This window comes from Gymnodraco acuticeps, unplaced genomic scaffold, assembly GCF_902827175.1.
Source record: "Gymnodraco acuticeps unplaced genomic scaffold, fGymAcu1.1, whole genome shotgun sequence".
Taxonomy (NCBI): Eukaryota; Metazoa; Chordata; class Actinopteri; order Perciformes; family Bathydraconidae; genus Gymnodraco; species Gymnodraco acuticeps.
In genome coordinates, this window is record NW_022990199.1 from 193,664 (window position 1) to 209,369 (window position 15,706).

At 37.8% G+C, this 15,706-nt stretch overlaps 1 protein-coding gene across 3 annotated transcripts; it reads right to left on the minus strand.

Annotated features, from left to right (window-relative positions):
- Nucleotides 1–3,479: 3,479 nt before the first annotated feature.
- Nucleotides 3,480–15,272, minus strand: sdf4 (stromal cell derived factor 4). Of its 3 annotated transcripts, none has more exons than XR_004569189.1 (8): nucleotides 15,134–15,272; nucleotides 11,135–11,451; nucleotides 10,191–10,327; nucleotides 9,957–10,070; nucleotides 9,686–9,844; nucleotides 5,936–6,111; nucleotides 4,846–5,217; nucleotides 3,480–4,788 (listed from the first exon to the last, which is right to left on the minus strand). XR_004569189.1 is itself a non-coding variant. In XM_034218218.1 (7 exons), the coding sequence occupies exons 2-7, from the start codon at nucleotides 11,443–11,445 to the stop codon at nucleotides 5,041–5,043; spliced, it is 1,074 nt and encodes a 357-aa protein (XP_034074109.1). In that variant the 5' UTR covers nucleotides 11,446–11,451; nucleotides 14,946–15,117; the 3' UTR covers nucleotides 3,480–5,040. The 3 variants fall into 3 exon arrangements, 1 of the variants encoding a protein (XP_034074109.1); XR_004569188.1 differs by lacking the exon at nucleotides 15,134–15,272 and adding an exon at nucleotides 14,946–15,117; XM_034218218.1 differs by lacking the exon at nucleotides 15,134–15,272 and adding an exon at nucleotides 14,946–15,117 and having other exon boundaries at nucleotides 3,480–5,217.
- Nucleotides 15,273–15,706: the final 434 nt, after the last annotated feature.

Sequence of the window (15,706 nt, forward strand, 5' to 3'; positions counted from 1 at the left end):
GGTGTAAAGCTGAAAGATAAATGGCCCTTTTTTTTTAGATCTGACCAAAAGTGAATTTGTTTTTCGACAACAAGTAAAAAGTTAAGAAAACAAAAGTCAGAATTCGAAAAACAAGGAATTAGAGAGAAAAAAGTCAGAATTCTGAAAAAGGTCAGAATTACAAAAAAAGTCAGAAAAAAAATTGAATTCAGAAAAAAAGCCAGAATTAGAAAGTATATCAGTTTATAAAAAAAGCCAGAATTAGAAAATATATCAGTTTATAAAAAAAGCCAGAATTAGAAAGTATATCAGTTTATAAAAAAAGCCAGAATTAGAAAGTATATCAGTTTATAAAAAAAGCCAGAATTAGAAAGTATATCAGTTTATAAAAAAAGCCAGAATTAGAAAGTATATCAGTTTATAAAAAAAGCCAGAATTAGAAGTATATCAGTTTATAAAAAAAGCCAGAATTAGAAAGTATATCAGTTTATAAAAAAAGCCAGAATTAGAAAGTATATCAGTTTATAAAAAAAGCCAGAATTAGAAAGTATATCAGTTTATAAAAAAAGCCAGGATTAGAAAGTATATCAGTTTATAAAAAAAGCCAGAATTAGAAAGTATATCAGTTTAAAAAAAAAGCCAGAATTAGAAAGTATATCAGTTTATAAAAAAAGCCAGGATTAGAAAGTACATCAGTTTATAAAAAAAGCCAGAATTAGAAAGTATATCAGTTTATAAAAAAAGCCAGAATTAGAAAGTACATCAGTTTATAAAAAAAGCCAGAATTAGAAAGTATATCAGTTTAAAAAAAAAGCCAGAATTAGAAAGTATATCAGTTTATAAAAAAAGCCAGAATTAGAAAGTATATCAGTTTATAAAAAAAGCCAGAATTAGAAAGTATATCAGTTTATAAAAAAAGCCAGAATTAGAAAGTATATCAGTTTATAAAAAAGCCAGAATTAGAAAGTATATCAGTTTATAAAAAAAGCCAGAATTAGAAAGTATATCAGTTTATAAAAAAAGCCAGAATTAGAAAGTATATCAGTTTATAAAAAAAGCCAGGATTAGAAAGTATATCAGTTTATAAAAAAAGCCAGAATTAGAAAGTATATCAGTTTAAAAAAAAGCCAGAATTAGAAAGTATATCAGTTTATAAAAAAAGCCAGAATTAGAAAGTATATCAGTTTATAAAAAAAGCCAGGATTAGAAAGTACATCAGTTTATAAAAAAAGCCAGAATTAGAAAGTACATCAGTTTAAAAAAAAAGCCAGAATTAGAAAGTATATCAGTTTATAAAAAAAGCCAGAATTAGAAAGTACATCAGTTTAAAAAAAAAGCCAGAATTAGAAAGTATATCAGTTTATAAAAAAAGCCAGAATTAGAAAGTACATCAGTTTATAAAAAAAGCCAGAATTAGAAAGTATATCAGTTTATAAAAAAAGCCAGGATTAGAAAGTATATCAGTTTATAAAAAAAGCCAGAATTAGAAAGTATATCAGTTTAAAAAAAAAGCCAGAATTAGAAAGTATATCAGTTTATAAAAAAAGCCAGAATTAGAAAGTATATCAGTTTATAAAAAAAGCCAGAATTAGAAAGTATATCAGTTTATAAAAAAAGCCAGAATTAGAAAGTATATCAGTTTATAAAAAAAGCCAGAATTAGAAAGTATATCAGTTTATAAAAAAAGGTCAGAATTCGAAAAAAAGTTGGAATTCAAAAAAGGTCAGAATAATCTTTTTTTTCAGAATTTAACAAAAAAAAGTCAGAATTCGAGAAAAAAAGTCTGAAAGACAATCAGAATTCTGAAATATATCAGTTTATAAAAAAAGGCAGAATTCAGAAAAAAAAGTCAGAATTAAAAAAAAGTCAGAATTAAAAAAAAGTCAGAATTCGGAGAAAAAAAGTCAGAATTCAGAAAAAAAAGTCAGAATTAAAAAAAAGTCAGAATTAGAAAAAAAAAAGTCAGAATTAGAAAAAAAGTCAAAATAAAAAAGTTAGATTTCGAAAAAAAAGTCTGAAAGAAAATCAGAGTTCTGAAATATATGAGATTATAAAAAAATCAGATTTCGAAATAAAATCTGAATTTGAAAAAATAGTCTGAGAAAATCAGAAATCTGAAATATATCAGATTATTCAAAAAAGTCAGAATTCGAAAAAAGGTCATAATAAAAAAAATTCAGAATTTAACAAAAAAAAGTGAGGATTTGTACTTTTGGTCCTCTTAGGTATATTTTGATACTATTACGTATGAATAATAAGTAAGTCTTATTATACTGTGTTGTTGCTAATTTTACTAGAAATTATACTAATATCGTTTGTTTTTTAGATGCATAAACTGTCCGAATTGTTGAAATAGTAGAATAAATAATACAAAATAAAATAAAAGGTACTTTTTCTACCAATATATGTACATTTAATAATGACCTTTAGTTGACCAAACAATCTGTGATGAAAGCGATCATTACTTGCAGCTAAAACAGAAAACAAACACCAGGTGCTATTTCAATCCGGAGAGACTTATTGCGTGAGTTTGATAGCATATTTATTGCCCTCGGGGTAATATACATTTTGGAGATTAGACCCCATCGCACTGTGATGGATTTAGGGGGCAGGAGAAGTCGACTAGGAAAAAAGAACCCCCCCCCCCCCCCGCGGGGTCTAGACACTGGTGGTGGTGAAGTGCTGAAGGGGAATTCAGGTCCTTAATGATGAGGGTTCTTCAGGGCTACTCTGGCTCTGGGTCTGATGACTGGAGGTGAAGGAGGGTTGCATCAATTCTCTGAATGCTGCTGGCGAGGGAGAGAAGAGCAGATTTAAACGTTTGCCGGGTGTGCTGTGATTGCTTGTGGGGGATGTGACGGGACTGATTGGTCTACTCTGGGGGTATGACCACTGTTCGAAATGGGGGGGAGCCAGGGGGAGCTTGGCTCTCCTAAAGAAGGGGGAGCTCCCCTGAAGGCCGACTTTGAGATAAATAGGGGGAGCCCAACAAAATTGTGCATATTTGTGTCACACAGATTAGAAATGTTGAGTTTCTGTAAATAAAAGTTCTTGAAATAAATAAGTCATTGTTCATCATTAGTTTCTGAATATTTGTTTCATATTTCTGGGTGTTGCCATCTGTACGTGGAGGCGCTGGATTCTTTACGCTACTTATGGTTACGGCAGCGATGCCGGCGCGGTATTTGAAATGTTCATAGGCCTATTGATATTTTTTTAACTCTGGCTTTGTAATAAAAAATATGGTGAAACGAAAACAGCCAAGCCTCGCAGTGAACGGAACAACTTGTCTTTTAGTGGGCCAGCTGTAAGCGGCGTTAGGGTCGAGTTTGACAGCTCCACACGAGGGCCCTGAATAAAATAGGGCTCCCCTGAAAGCAAATAGGTAATTCGAACACTGGGTATGACGCCCTTGCTTATTGAAGGAAGGGCGAGTGAGAGAGAATTGTGAATGAGAGCGTGGGAAACAGTCTCCCTGAAAGAACTTGCGCTGAGCTTCATTTAATTAATAAGACATATTTATTGTTTACCAGTAATTGCAATACATTTTTATAAAGCTGTGTCACATTCTGTTTTCATAAATCTTATTTTACAATCCAAACAGGGCCGAGGACAGTGTGATCCGAGCTGAATTTATTAGACATGTGAAAACATTGTCCATGCATTTGAAACAAGTGAATTAACCAAAAGATTTCACATTTTAGTCAACAGATCAAACAGGATGAAGAAGGAGCACCCGTTCTTTGTAAACCAACTTGTGATACTCAAAGATAGCTCTCCAAATAAATACATTCCTCTTTATCTACATCTGAACACAAGCATGAATTAAGCTTTTTAATGAAGAACAAAACAATAGGCCTTTACACACAGGGGACATTTTGACCTCTCACACACTGCAATAGGTCAACATGTCTGCTGGGAAAAAGGCACACTGCTCTCATATATTACTCTGAACGCCAACTGTTGATGAAAACATGTGCTGAGCAGGATCACTGTACATCATTGAGGCTTTTATAACTTTTAAAAGCTATACATCTGTACTTTTACCCTGTTTATAAGTAGGACGGATATTATCTACAATGAAAACTAGCAGAGTTGTAAAAAAAAAAAAATTATTTTGGGGGATTAAATCTGCGCGTCAACAATAAACAGTTTGTTTTTCATAGCATCTCTATAATGTGTGTCCTCTTAGCAGCATTAATAATATATTTACTCAGCTTCTCTCTGCGATAGAGGCGTTGTTACAATTGAATATTTACAGTGTACAGACTCGCCAGAAAAAAGAAAGGAGGCAGATCCTGCAGAATAAACATGAAGGCGAAGTCTCCCAACTGCATCAGGAACGAAGCGTCTATTAGGGGTTACAATCTCTCACACACACATTTCACACAAATACAGTTAGATTTAGGGCCTAACATTTAAAGTCTCACAAACCATATTAACTTTATTGGCTGGCAGTCCAGGGCTGATGGGTGTTTTCATAGAGTGGTGCAGGAATGAGTTCTAGGTTATTAGTTTCATTTATTTGACCCCTTCTGGTTCCCTCGTCTCTGACTCAACGTTTCTCTTAACATGCTTTTGGTTAGAAATAAGGTTCGTGATTAAAAAAAAAGCATGAGATGTTCAGGTTTTGCTCCAATACATTAAATAAATGGCCAATTTAGGAACCGCCATGTCAGACAAAAGTGATTAAAACGACTACTTAACGTCATCACGACGCACATTAGCGACGGTTAGCTTAGCGGTGCTAATATGCTGTCATGAGACCTTGATGTTTGTTTATATCCTAATGTTAGCGTTTTTCTTCCAGCGATTGCATTTACGCTTAAAAACATAAATCATCAAAGTGGTGTAAATATGTGGAGATTAACGTGTGTTTGCCAAAGATCTTATTTTAGGCAATATTCCTAAATCCAATGGAAAAAACGTCAGCCTAAAAAAATCCATCATCCCTGCACCGCTCTATTGGATCTGAAAGGGCTGCACACTAAAACATCCCATGATTAGCTACTTCCCCATCTGGCATGTCTCTGAAGCCGCTAGAGAGGGGGTTCACTGTCTCTAAAACTCCTCGTGAACATTCCTGGCGTAGTCCATGAGCTTGCTGCCCGTGAAGTATTCGCTGTACTTGAGAATCTCGTCCAGCTCCAAATTGTGATTCTGGTTTTCGTCTGCGACGGCAATCATCTGCTTGGCCTCGTTCAGAGCGTTGTGCTCGTTCATCGGGTCCATGTACTCCTGTACGGGAGAAGGAAGGGGAAGTAAGTAATCCAGAACTATTTCTATTACATCTGAAATTAAATGGCAATTATAAGTTGATTATGGAGTTTTACGAGTGCTTGCTGATAACTTAATAATAACAGACAGTGTTTTGAAACGTCAGACAAAATGTAAAAACAATAATTATATTGAGAAAGTGATTCAAGATTCAAAGGCTTGCACAATAGCTACAGTAATGGAAATCTTAAAGGGGCCTATAATGCTATATCAGCATGTCTCTACTGGGACATGTCTCCATGCTTTAATGTGCTGCAGCACCTCTTTTCACCCTCTGTCTGAAACCAGAGCCTAGTCTGCTCTGATTGGTTAGCTGGCTGGCTCTGTTGGGATTGGTCAACCGCTTAGAGATGTCCCGCCCCTTAGCTTATCACGTATTTGTGTTTGAGCATTAGCCAATAGAAGCGCTTTAACTCTGAGGCTCAAACTAACAGAGACGTCTGCTTTTTTAATTTCATTTCTTTTGTTTGATCTAAGTGTCTGTTTGCTTAGCCTTAGAGCGGGAGTGTACTTAAGAACAGTCACATGCAACCCTTTCTTTGTTTTGGGAAGTTGACATTTCATTTCCTTGTAATTCTTTATTTGGAGTGACAGTGTTTTTACTACCAGTAACACAATCATCATAAACTCCAGTGAGCTGTGTTTTTAGTTTAAGACTTTTCTCCTCTTCATCCCTCACCTCCAGTTCGGCCATGGTTACGATGCCGTCCCGGTCTGAGTCGATGACGTCCTCGAACTCCTTCTTCCTCTCCCGCACCCAGTCGTCATCGATGTCCTGCGCCTGCTGGTTCTCCACGGTGCCCACAGGCAGCGAGATGAACTCTGAGAGCGTCAGCTTCTTATCTCCGTCCTGGTCTGCACGCAGAAAACAATACACATTTGATATCTGACCTTTTGTTAACCCTACACATGCATTCATAATAGGCCCAATCACAGAGGATTGCTTATCCAAATACACATCAAGTAAGGTACATTCAAATATACAAACACATCTGCACATAGTGACATTATCTACTACTGCTCATCACCATGTTTTTATGGAAATGCTCCAATAACGGGCATTTTCCTTTGAATGAAAGTGGATCATCACCAGAACATTCATCAGCACTAATTCTGATAATAATTCAAAAAGAATCAAATATGTTTCAGGCTCTAAAATGTGAAGATATTTTAGATTTTTTTCATTTCATATGATAGAAAACTTGTAGGCTTTGTGTTTAAAACTGTTATTCAGACAATAACAAGGACTTTTAAATGTCCCTTTAAACTCTGGGAACTCCTGATGGACATTTTATAATTCCTCAACAAATGAAATTGCTCTGAGGAATAAATGTCAATGAAAAACAATCATTAGTTGCCGCTCACATACCACATAACTAATGTTCCCGCCACTTCATGCTGTCCTTTCTGAGGCCAAATTGCCGCGTTGTATATAGCGTGTTTTTTGTGCAAAAAAAAAAAATCCTCCTCGAAATTTCAACCTTTCGACCCCTTCGTGGCAAAAACGTACACGCCCATAATAACTGCTATTAAATCATACATCAATATTTCTTTCTACTTTTTTTTTTTCCATGAATCACTTAAACAACTTATAAGGTGCTCAAAACCAAACATTCAATCATTGTCAGGATTTTAACCCTTTAAATGCCGGTTTCATTATTTTAATCATTTCATTATTTATGAAAAAAACACAAATGAATTTGTTTTCAATATAATAATTAGTAGAGGGACGGAACTTTGGTGGTTATTAGAGTCTTGGATGTGTCAAAGATTAGCAACAAAATTGATTTCACTGCATTATAATACAACTTCTAACGTACTCAAAACTACCAAACATTCAATCATTGTCAGGAATGTAACCCTTTAAATGCCTGTTTCATTATTTTAATTATTTAATTTCTCTCAAAAATGCCTCATTGACTTCCATTCAGACCACATTTGTTGATCCCACTGCCATTGCAGTATAAAACCATGCATTTTGTAATGTCAGCATTTCATTTAGAAGGCAAGTAGTGATATTTGATATTTCTACTCTATTCCAACAGATTACACCATTTTCCCACTGGAGGCCGATGCATGGAATTCTTACATTTTTGCCAGTTATATTATGGAGCCGTGTGACTACCAGGGGGCCCAGAGAGTGTGGTGTGTGTGTGTGTGTGTGTGTGTGTGTGTGTGTGTGTGTGTCGTTTCCAGCAGCAGACCAGCAGGTCCTGCAGCATGTGACCTGGTGCTCTCTCAGGTGATAGAACAACAATTTTGTAGGCCTGTGCACAACCAGCACACACCTCTCCTCCCTCTCCGTGTGTCTGCGTGTGTGTGTGTGTGTCTGTGAGAATCTGTAAGCATGCACGGATCATTCCATGGGAAAAAAGGCCATCTTTTGAGGGATGTGTTTGATGTGTCTTTGAAGAGCTGCTTGATTACTCAAAAAACAACTGTTAGTGTGTTTATGCACCTGGCTGCCAAAGATAAACATGCAGTTTGACCAAGGGTTTATTTCTTTAGTGAGCAGAGAAGGAGAAAGACCTGGAGCAAAGAGAAGGAACTCAAATGAAGAAGCATTTCAGTGCAGAGGAGACTTCAGAAGTAATCTTGTAGCCTTCTTCTGCCAGCGAGCTGCAGGACTCATCTGAAGAAGACACAAGGTTCGAGGGGGGTCTGACACTGAATGCTCTCTGGAGTCCAGCATTTCTTTGAGTTCCTCTGACCCTTCCTCTGAAAGTGGAGAGGACACTGACGGTCCGGCCCACCATCCACCACCACGGGGGGCTTTCTTCTCACAATCTGTGAGGACACCCTGGTTTTCTCCAGCTCCTGGGAGAACGACCTCCGTTCTTCTCTGTCCCCTCACTGTGGACGGCATTCAATGTCCTCTCCACTTTCAGAGGAAGGGTCAGAGGAACTCAAAGACATTTAGAGAATTAAGAGAAATTAAATAATTCAAATAATGAAACAGGCATTTAAAGGGTTAAAATCCTGAAAATTATTGAATGTTTGGTAGTTTTGAGAAGTTGTTCAAGTGATTCATCGAAAAAAAAGTTTTAAAAAATATTGATGTATGATTTAATAGCAGTTTTTATGAGCGTGTACATTTTTGCCACGAAGGGGTCCAGAGGGTGCAAAATGCATCACGAGAGTATACAAAACATGTAAGAGTAAACGACAATGGATTTAAAAAAATTTGACTCAAAAGACTTCTTGCACAAATCCATGCCAAAAGCTGTAACAGCTGAAGACACACACACACACACACACACACACACACACACACACACACACACACACACACACACACACACACACACACACACACACACACACACACACACACACACACACACACACACACACACACACACACACACACACACACACACACACACACACACACACACACACACACACACACACACACACACACACACACACCACACACACACACCACAACACACACACACACACACACACACACACCACACCACACACACACACACCACACACACACACACACACACACACACACACACACACACACACACACACACACCACACACACACACACACACCACACACACACCACACACACACACACACACACACACACACACACACCACACACACACACACACACACACACACACACACACACACACACACACACACACACACACCACCACACACACACACACACACACACACACACACACACACACACACACACACACACACACACCACACACACCACACAGGCCACCTTATGAGGATAGAAATGTCTCTGCATGTAAACACAGTAGGCATCTAATCTTTGTATGTTTCCAATGGACCATATAACTCGGTGGTTGTCTTGGAGAACAGTTTGTTTAAGTACACATTTACTCTTTGTATGCACCTCTGATGATCAGGGTGACTACACAAGTACAAACAGGGAACTGTGCAGCATTTGAATAAAGCTTTATAGCCCTTTGTATCTGCTGAGTGTAAATAAGCCAACAACTTCCCCATGTCAACCTTAAAGGAGACATGTATTTGTATGTAGTGTCTCTCCTGGGACATGTCTCCATGCTTTAATGTTCAAAAAGCTCTTTATCTTTCTCATACTGCCTGTGCTGCAGCACCTCTTTTCACCCTCTGTCTGAAACCAGAGCCCAGTCTGTTCTGATTGGTTAGCTGGACGGCTCTGTTGTGATTGGTCAAATGCTAAGAGACAATGTGTTGGAGCGCTTCTAGCTAATAGAAGTGCGAGTATTACATACAGTAGTAATGTCACTATGTTCGGGAAGTAAACAAAGGAGTCAAACGAAGGCGTAAAAAAAACCTATATAACAGGAAAGGGAAATCTCCAAAAGCATAATAGCGCCCTCTTTTTAACAGTTGGTTTCCACTGCCAACAAATGGCAAACAATTATTTAGTCTAGTAAAACCGTACCTAGGTCGCGCACAATCTCCTTGACCATGTACTGCAGCATGCCCTTGCTGTGCTCAGGGTGCAGGAAGGACAGGAACTCCTGCTCGTTCAGCAGCTGGTCGTTGGGGTTGTTGTCGGCCTGGAACCAGCGGTCCTTCAGGCTCTCCAAAACCTCCTGAGCTGCAACGGCAAGGGAAAGCATCTTAAAGTATTCCCTGGAGATCTATCTGCAGCACATATTCTGGGACATCCTTGAAAAGAAGGACGACATTTTACATCATTGAATACTTACTTTCCTCATCCAGTTTCAGATCTTCATTATTCTTCACTTTCTCAGCAATTTCCTTCTCGTTGAAACCTTTGCTGGCCAGGAATTTGACTCTGTACTCGTCCCATGTGACTTGACCTAAAGACAAAGCATGAATTCTGACTCAACAGAAACATATTCATTCATTCGGGGAAGCCTGACTTCCTGATTTGATCACAGTCAGCGTGCATTAAATGATAAGAGGGTTTTCTCTCTCACCGTTAGCATCGGGGTCCACACCACGGAAACTGTTCTTGTTCTCCACCATGGCCTCCTGGAAGTGCTCCTCCGTCTTCTCCATGATCCAGCGCTGCATCTCTTTGGCACTAACGCTCTTGTCCTTGTTGGAATCAACTCTGAGAAGATAGAATAACAAAGAAACATTAACTGTAAGTGTAGCGTTAAGTTCTTGAACATTAACACTTAAATCAGCTGTTATGACCAATATGCTTTACTGACTTGTGTCCTTCTGTTTGAACTGGTTAGGCTCTAATACTTTTAAACATTTCGTTACCATTTAAGGTCAAATAAAGGGAATAAGGAAGGGGAGGGGAAGCTTTTTAAGTCATACCGAATAATTAAGATCAAGCTATTTATTGATTTGGAATACTTAATAGTTAAACCTTTTTTGTTTTTATCTCTGTTGTTTGTGTATAGCAATTTGATCATTATTTCAGTTAGTTTGATTATGGGTTTTTCTGAAGCTAGCTTTGGGCACCGTGAATTTGGGCATATATTTGTAGATGTTGAAGGGATCATTGGGAAAGGCACACGTGGTTATTTACCAAAACAATCGTTTGAAAGAGAATAACCTGCACTATTTACTTGCCTTGACATTGGAGTTATCACTGCGTAAGATTCTCTACCTGCTGACTCAGAAGTCGTTTGAATATTGAGTTTCTTTTTGGTTTAGCCACGCTATATTAGATAAAGAAATATGAAGAGGCCTTTTTACTCATCTCATCTTGGCGGTAACAACCTGTAAAAAGACACTAAATGTTTTTTTTCAGCTCTTCATTTAAATACAGCTACTCTGTTGCACTGCCTCGTGTTTTTTCTGAAGTGAAACTTTGTATTCCACAATACTCCCTTCTCTCGCTCGTTCTGCAGCACAAGCGTCTCGTTCAGGAATGCTGAATCCTGACTGTGACGGAATGTCTTACTTTGTGAAAATCTCAATCAGCTTCTTCCTGTTCCTCCTCGGCTCCGAGTCCTCCTCGAATTCCTCGATCTCTTTCCCCAGGAAAACCTCCTGGTGGAAGTCCTTGTTGAGGTGGCCGTCCATCTCCATCTTCACCCCGTTCAGGTGGTCCGGGGGGAGAATCTCATTGTCGTCCTTGCCTGCCGGAGACTTTTCTTTAACCGCCGACATGTTGGCAGGCCGTGCGTTAACGTCTACGGTGAGGAGCAGGACGCAGAGCAGCAGGGACACCGACAGCAGGTTCCTGCACCACAGTTTCCTCCAGACAGCCATAGTTACCTGAAGATGGAACAAGTGTTTAGTTACGTGAGCCAAGTCGTTAAATAAAGCTATCAACTAGTGAAGGGAAGATGATAACAAAGCTTCACTCCTTTTAAACAAACAGTTCTGCTACAATGTGTTGGTGCTTATGTTAAAGAGGATAAACACATTTGGCAACGCCCTCTTAGGAAATAGTGGGAGGTCTTTCATCTCCCAGCCACTGGGATCCGCTGGGTTTTTGGTTGGAATCCGCTGGGTGGAGTCCTATCTGGAGTGCTACATCTGTATGTCTAATGCTTCAGGAAGCGCTTCATAGAGTTTGACCATTTTGAAAGTTTTACAGCTGGCCTGATTGATCTTACATTTTCAGGATAAGAAAAGAGGTCACTTATGAGAATTATAGCGGCATTCATTTAACATAAGCAAATCTATCTGTTACCGAATCATGTAAAAAAGAAAAATGCACTAATTGAATAAACATTGTTTTCCATCACAACATCACTAATATGAAATGTAACGTATATAAACCTTTAAGAAAAATCACACACAGTGGACATTGGGTATACATTACACCAATATGTTACATAAGGCTTTTACATGTAGGATTTTTCAATGATGCATTATTTGAGTGAGACATGTTTCACTAGAAAGTACCATCTACATTTGACAGAAGTGATAACATTGGCTTTTGTTTTGAGCAAGGAGTTGTAATGTTTTGGCCAGTTTTGAACGTTTTACAAACCAACAGATCTAATTATTTGCTGAATTTGAGGCCCCAAATCTTCTTGTATTTTTCTGGACAAACGGAGTGGAAGCCCTACAACTTTATAAAGCGTTATCTTCTCAACACTAGTATTAACCATAGACTGTGTATATATCAAAGTCAGCTATGATAAAAGATAATGATGCAATATCCTCACACACTGAACTGACTTTATTGCTGCTTTCCTGTCAAATGGGATTTTCCCAAATTGCATCCCGCCCAATGGAAAATCCCGTTCACTCAACCTTTCTATGCATGTTTTCTGGAGGACTGGGAAAGTGGGAATTATGTTGTAAAACAAAGGTAGCACAATATTTTCATTACCCAGGAATATACAAAGGAGCCTACTGTTATATCTTATATGCAAAGTCACATTTAGTAGGACAGGCATTTGGGTAATACTGGCGTTTATTGATGGAAGAAGTCAAAGTACTCATACTGTACCACACTGTGACAATAGTCCACTACATGTAAAAGTACTGCATTTAAACCCTTAACTAAAACTATGTTGGTATGATAAGCAGAATGAGGCAGCCTTATAGCACATATAACAACATAACTAACCAGTGGTAGGAAGTAACTGAGTACATTTACTCAAGTACTTTACTTAAGTACACATTTGAGGTACTTTACTTTGTGTGCCAATTTTGTACGTTTTACTCTACTACATTTATTTTTACAGATGTAGTTAATGGTTACTTTAGAAATGCAGGTTTTGACACACACTACTTAGGAAAACCTTTAAAAAATATATGATTATATTGGAATAGATAAACCATCCAACGTTATATTAAAGTCACTCAAACCATTAGTGGGTTAACAGACGTTTTTATGGTCAAAAATATTTCACAGATCAAACTTCTTAAATGTGAAGATTTGTTGCTTTTGCTCCAACATATTTTGAAGGAGTTATTTTACCCCTAATACTTTAAGTACAATTACCTAATCGTACTGTCTTCAATGACATCCACTCAAGCACAGACAGTGGCAGAACTTCAGTGTTAGTATTATTAGATCTCAGTGCTGCGTTTGACACTGTTGACCACAACATATTACTAGACCGACTGGAAAACTGGGTGGGACTTTCGGAAACAGTTCTAAATTGGTTTGAAAAAAACTTTGTTTCTATAGGTAAATACACATCTGAGTTGACAAATATGACATGTGGAGTACCTCAAGGCTCCATCTTGGGGCCTCTTCTCTTTAACATCTACATGCTACCACTGGCTCAGATAATGAAAAACAACAAAATAAGTTACCATAGCTATGCAGATGACACACAAATTTACGTAACAATTTCACCAGGAGACTATGCTCCAATTCAAACACTGAGTAAGTGCATTGAACAAATCAATGACTGGATGTGTCAGAACTTTCTCCAATTAAACAAAGATAAAACTGAGGTAATGGTTTTTGGAGCCAATGCAGAACGTATAAAAGTTAGCGCTGAGCTTCAGTGTGCAATGTTCAAAACAACAGATAAAGCCAGAAATGTAGGTGTAGTCATGGACTCTGACCTGAGTTTCAACAGTCACATTAAAACTGTTACTAAATCAGCCTACTATCACCTAAAGAATATATCTAGGATTAAAAGACTAATGTCACAGCAGGATTTGGACAAACTTGTCCATGCTTTTATCTTCAGTAGACTCGACTACTGCAATGGTGTCCCACAGGTCTCACTAAAAAATCTATTAGAAAGCTGCAGCTGATTCATAACGCCGCTGCTCGAGTCCTCACTAACACTAAGAAAGTGGATCACATCACTCCTGTTCTGAAGTCTTTACACTGGCTTCCTGTGTGTCAAAGAATAGATTTCTAAATACTGCTGCTGGTTTATAAAGCACTGAATGGTTTAGGCCCAAAATACATTTCTGACCTCCTGCTAAATTATGAACCATCCAGATCTCTCAGGTCTTCAGGGACTGGTCAGCTTTCTGTCCCCAGAGTCAGAACTAAACATGGAGAAGCAGCGTTCAGTTATTATGCTCCAAATATCTGGAACAAACTCCCAGAAACCTGCAGGTCCGCTGCAACTCTGACTACTTTTAAATCCAGGCTGAAGACTTTTCTTTTTGTCGCTGCTTTTAATTGAACTATTCATATCTTAAACTGCACTGTAACTTTTATCCATGTATTTTTTCTTTTAATGTTTATTTTATTATTTTTTCTTTTTAATGACTGATTTTAAATGCCATTTTCTTAATGTCTTTCGTTTTTTGTAAAGCACTTTGAATTGCCTTGTGTTGAAAGGTGCTATATAAATAAACTTGCCTTGCCTTAAACTCAATTTAACTCAAGTACCATTCTTAATGCAGTACTTTAACTTGAAATTGAGTATCTTTACATTGTAGTAATACAGTAATACTTTTACTCAAATAAAGAATCTGAATACTCACTGTAAATAACTCAGTTTAATAGGTAAACAACCAACTTGAACGCGTCCGTATTGATGTGTACGGAAACCTGACGTGTACTTTGAACGCAACACAACTTAGCTGTCAAACCTTGACTTCTTTAGTTCACGTAATTGTGTGTAACCTTAAATCAATACCAGCAGCTAGTCGCGTGCTCTTGAGTCAATTAACTGTAAATTAACGTAAACAACGATTAGCTTCGTGACGTCATACGAATTATTTTGCAGTGCATGTGAATCTAGGCTAAAGATGCTAACACAAGCTAACAAAACAAGGTAAGTTAACACTACCTGGATTATGTGAATAGTATACAAAGAGAAAATGAGACCAACCTGTCAAGAAGGAAGACCAACAAACGATACAGTGAGTAAAGTTGAAAGGACTCTGTATGTTTAGAGGTAGCTAGCTGCCTAATGTTAGCTGTACTTCCCCAGTCACAGACCTGCAATTTCCAGTCAGCTGTCAGAAACAGTTCCTGTACACGTGGCTCTCCCCCCCCCCCCCACAAACACTCCCCCACCTCAATGTGGGTCGGGTCTAAATAATCCAATGAAGAGACGCGAGGTAAAAAAAGTCCTCTGAGATATTCCAGTTGGCGTTAACTCGAACAAGCTGTCAGTTGAACCGGTTCCTGGCTAGATGCTAATGTAGCTATATTTGTTTGGTAAGGTGACCATATTTCATGTTTAACTTCCGGGTGGCACTTTCAAAAATAAAACCATTGCTGACCAATGTAGACAAGATTCAAGAAGTTCCAAGTTTGTATCCAAGTTTTATGTGGGAATATAAGTGAATGGTTGACATAGCCTAAAACATGTTGGCTAATAGATAACTGGTGAGATAACGGCAAACACAATGCAGAAAATATTTAGCTAAATGCAATGGATACCTGGTTGAAATAGCTAATGACAGGCTTAAGTGATGGATAAACAGATGGAATAATTAGCTTAGACTAAAGGCTAAAGGCCAAACTGCTAAAACAAATGGATATATATTTAAAATAAATGGTAAGGTTATAAATAGCCCACATGTTGAAAACATATGTAGGCCTAACAGTTATGGTAAATGCTTAACAAAGTAAAAACTTGGATAA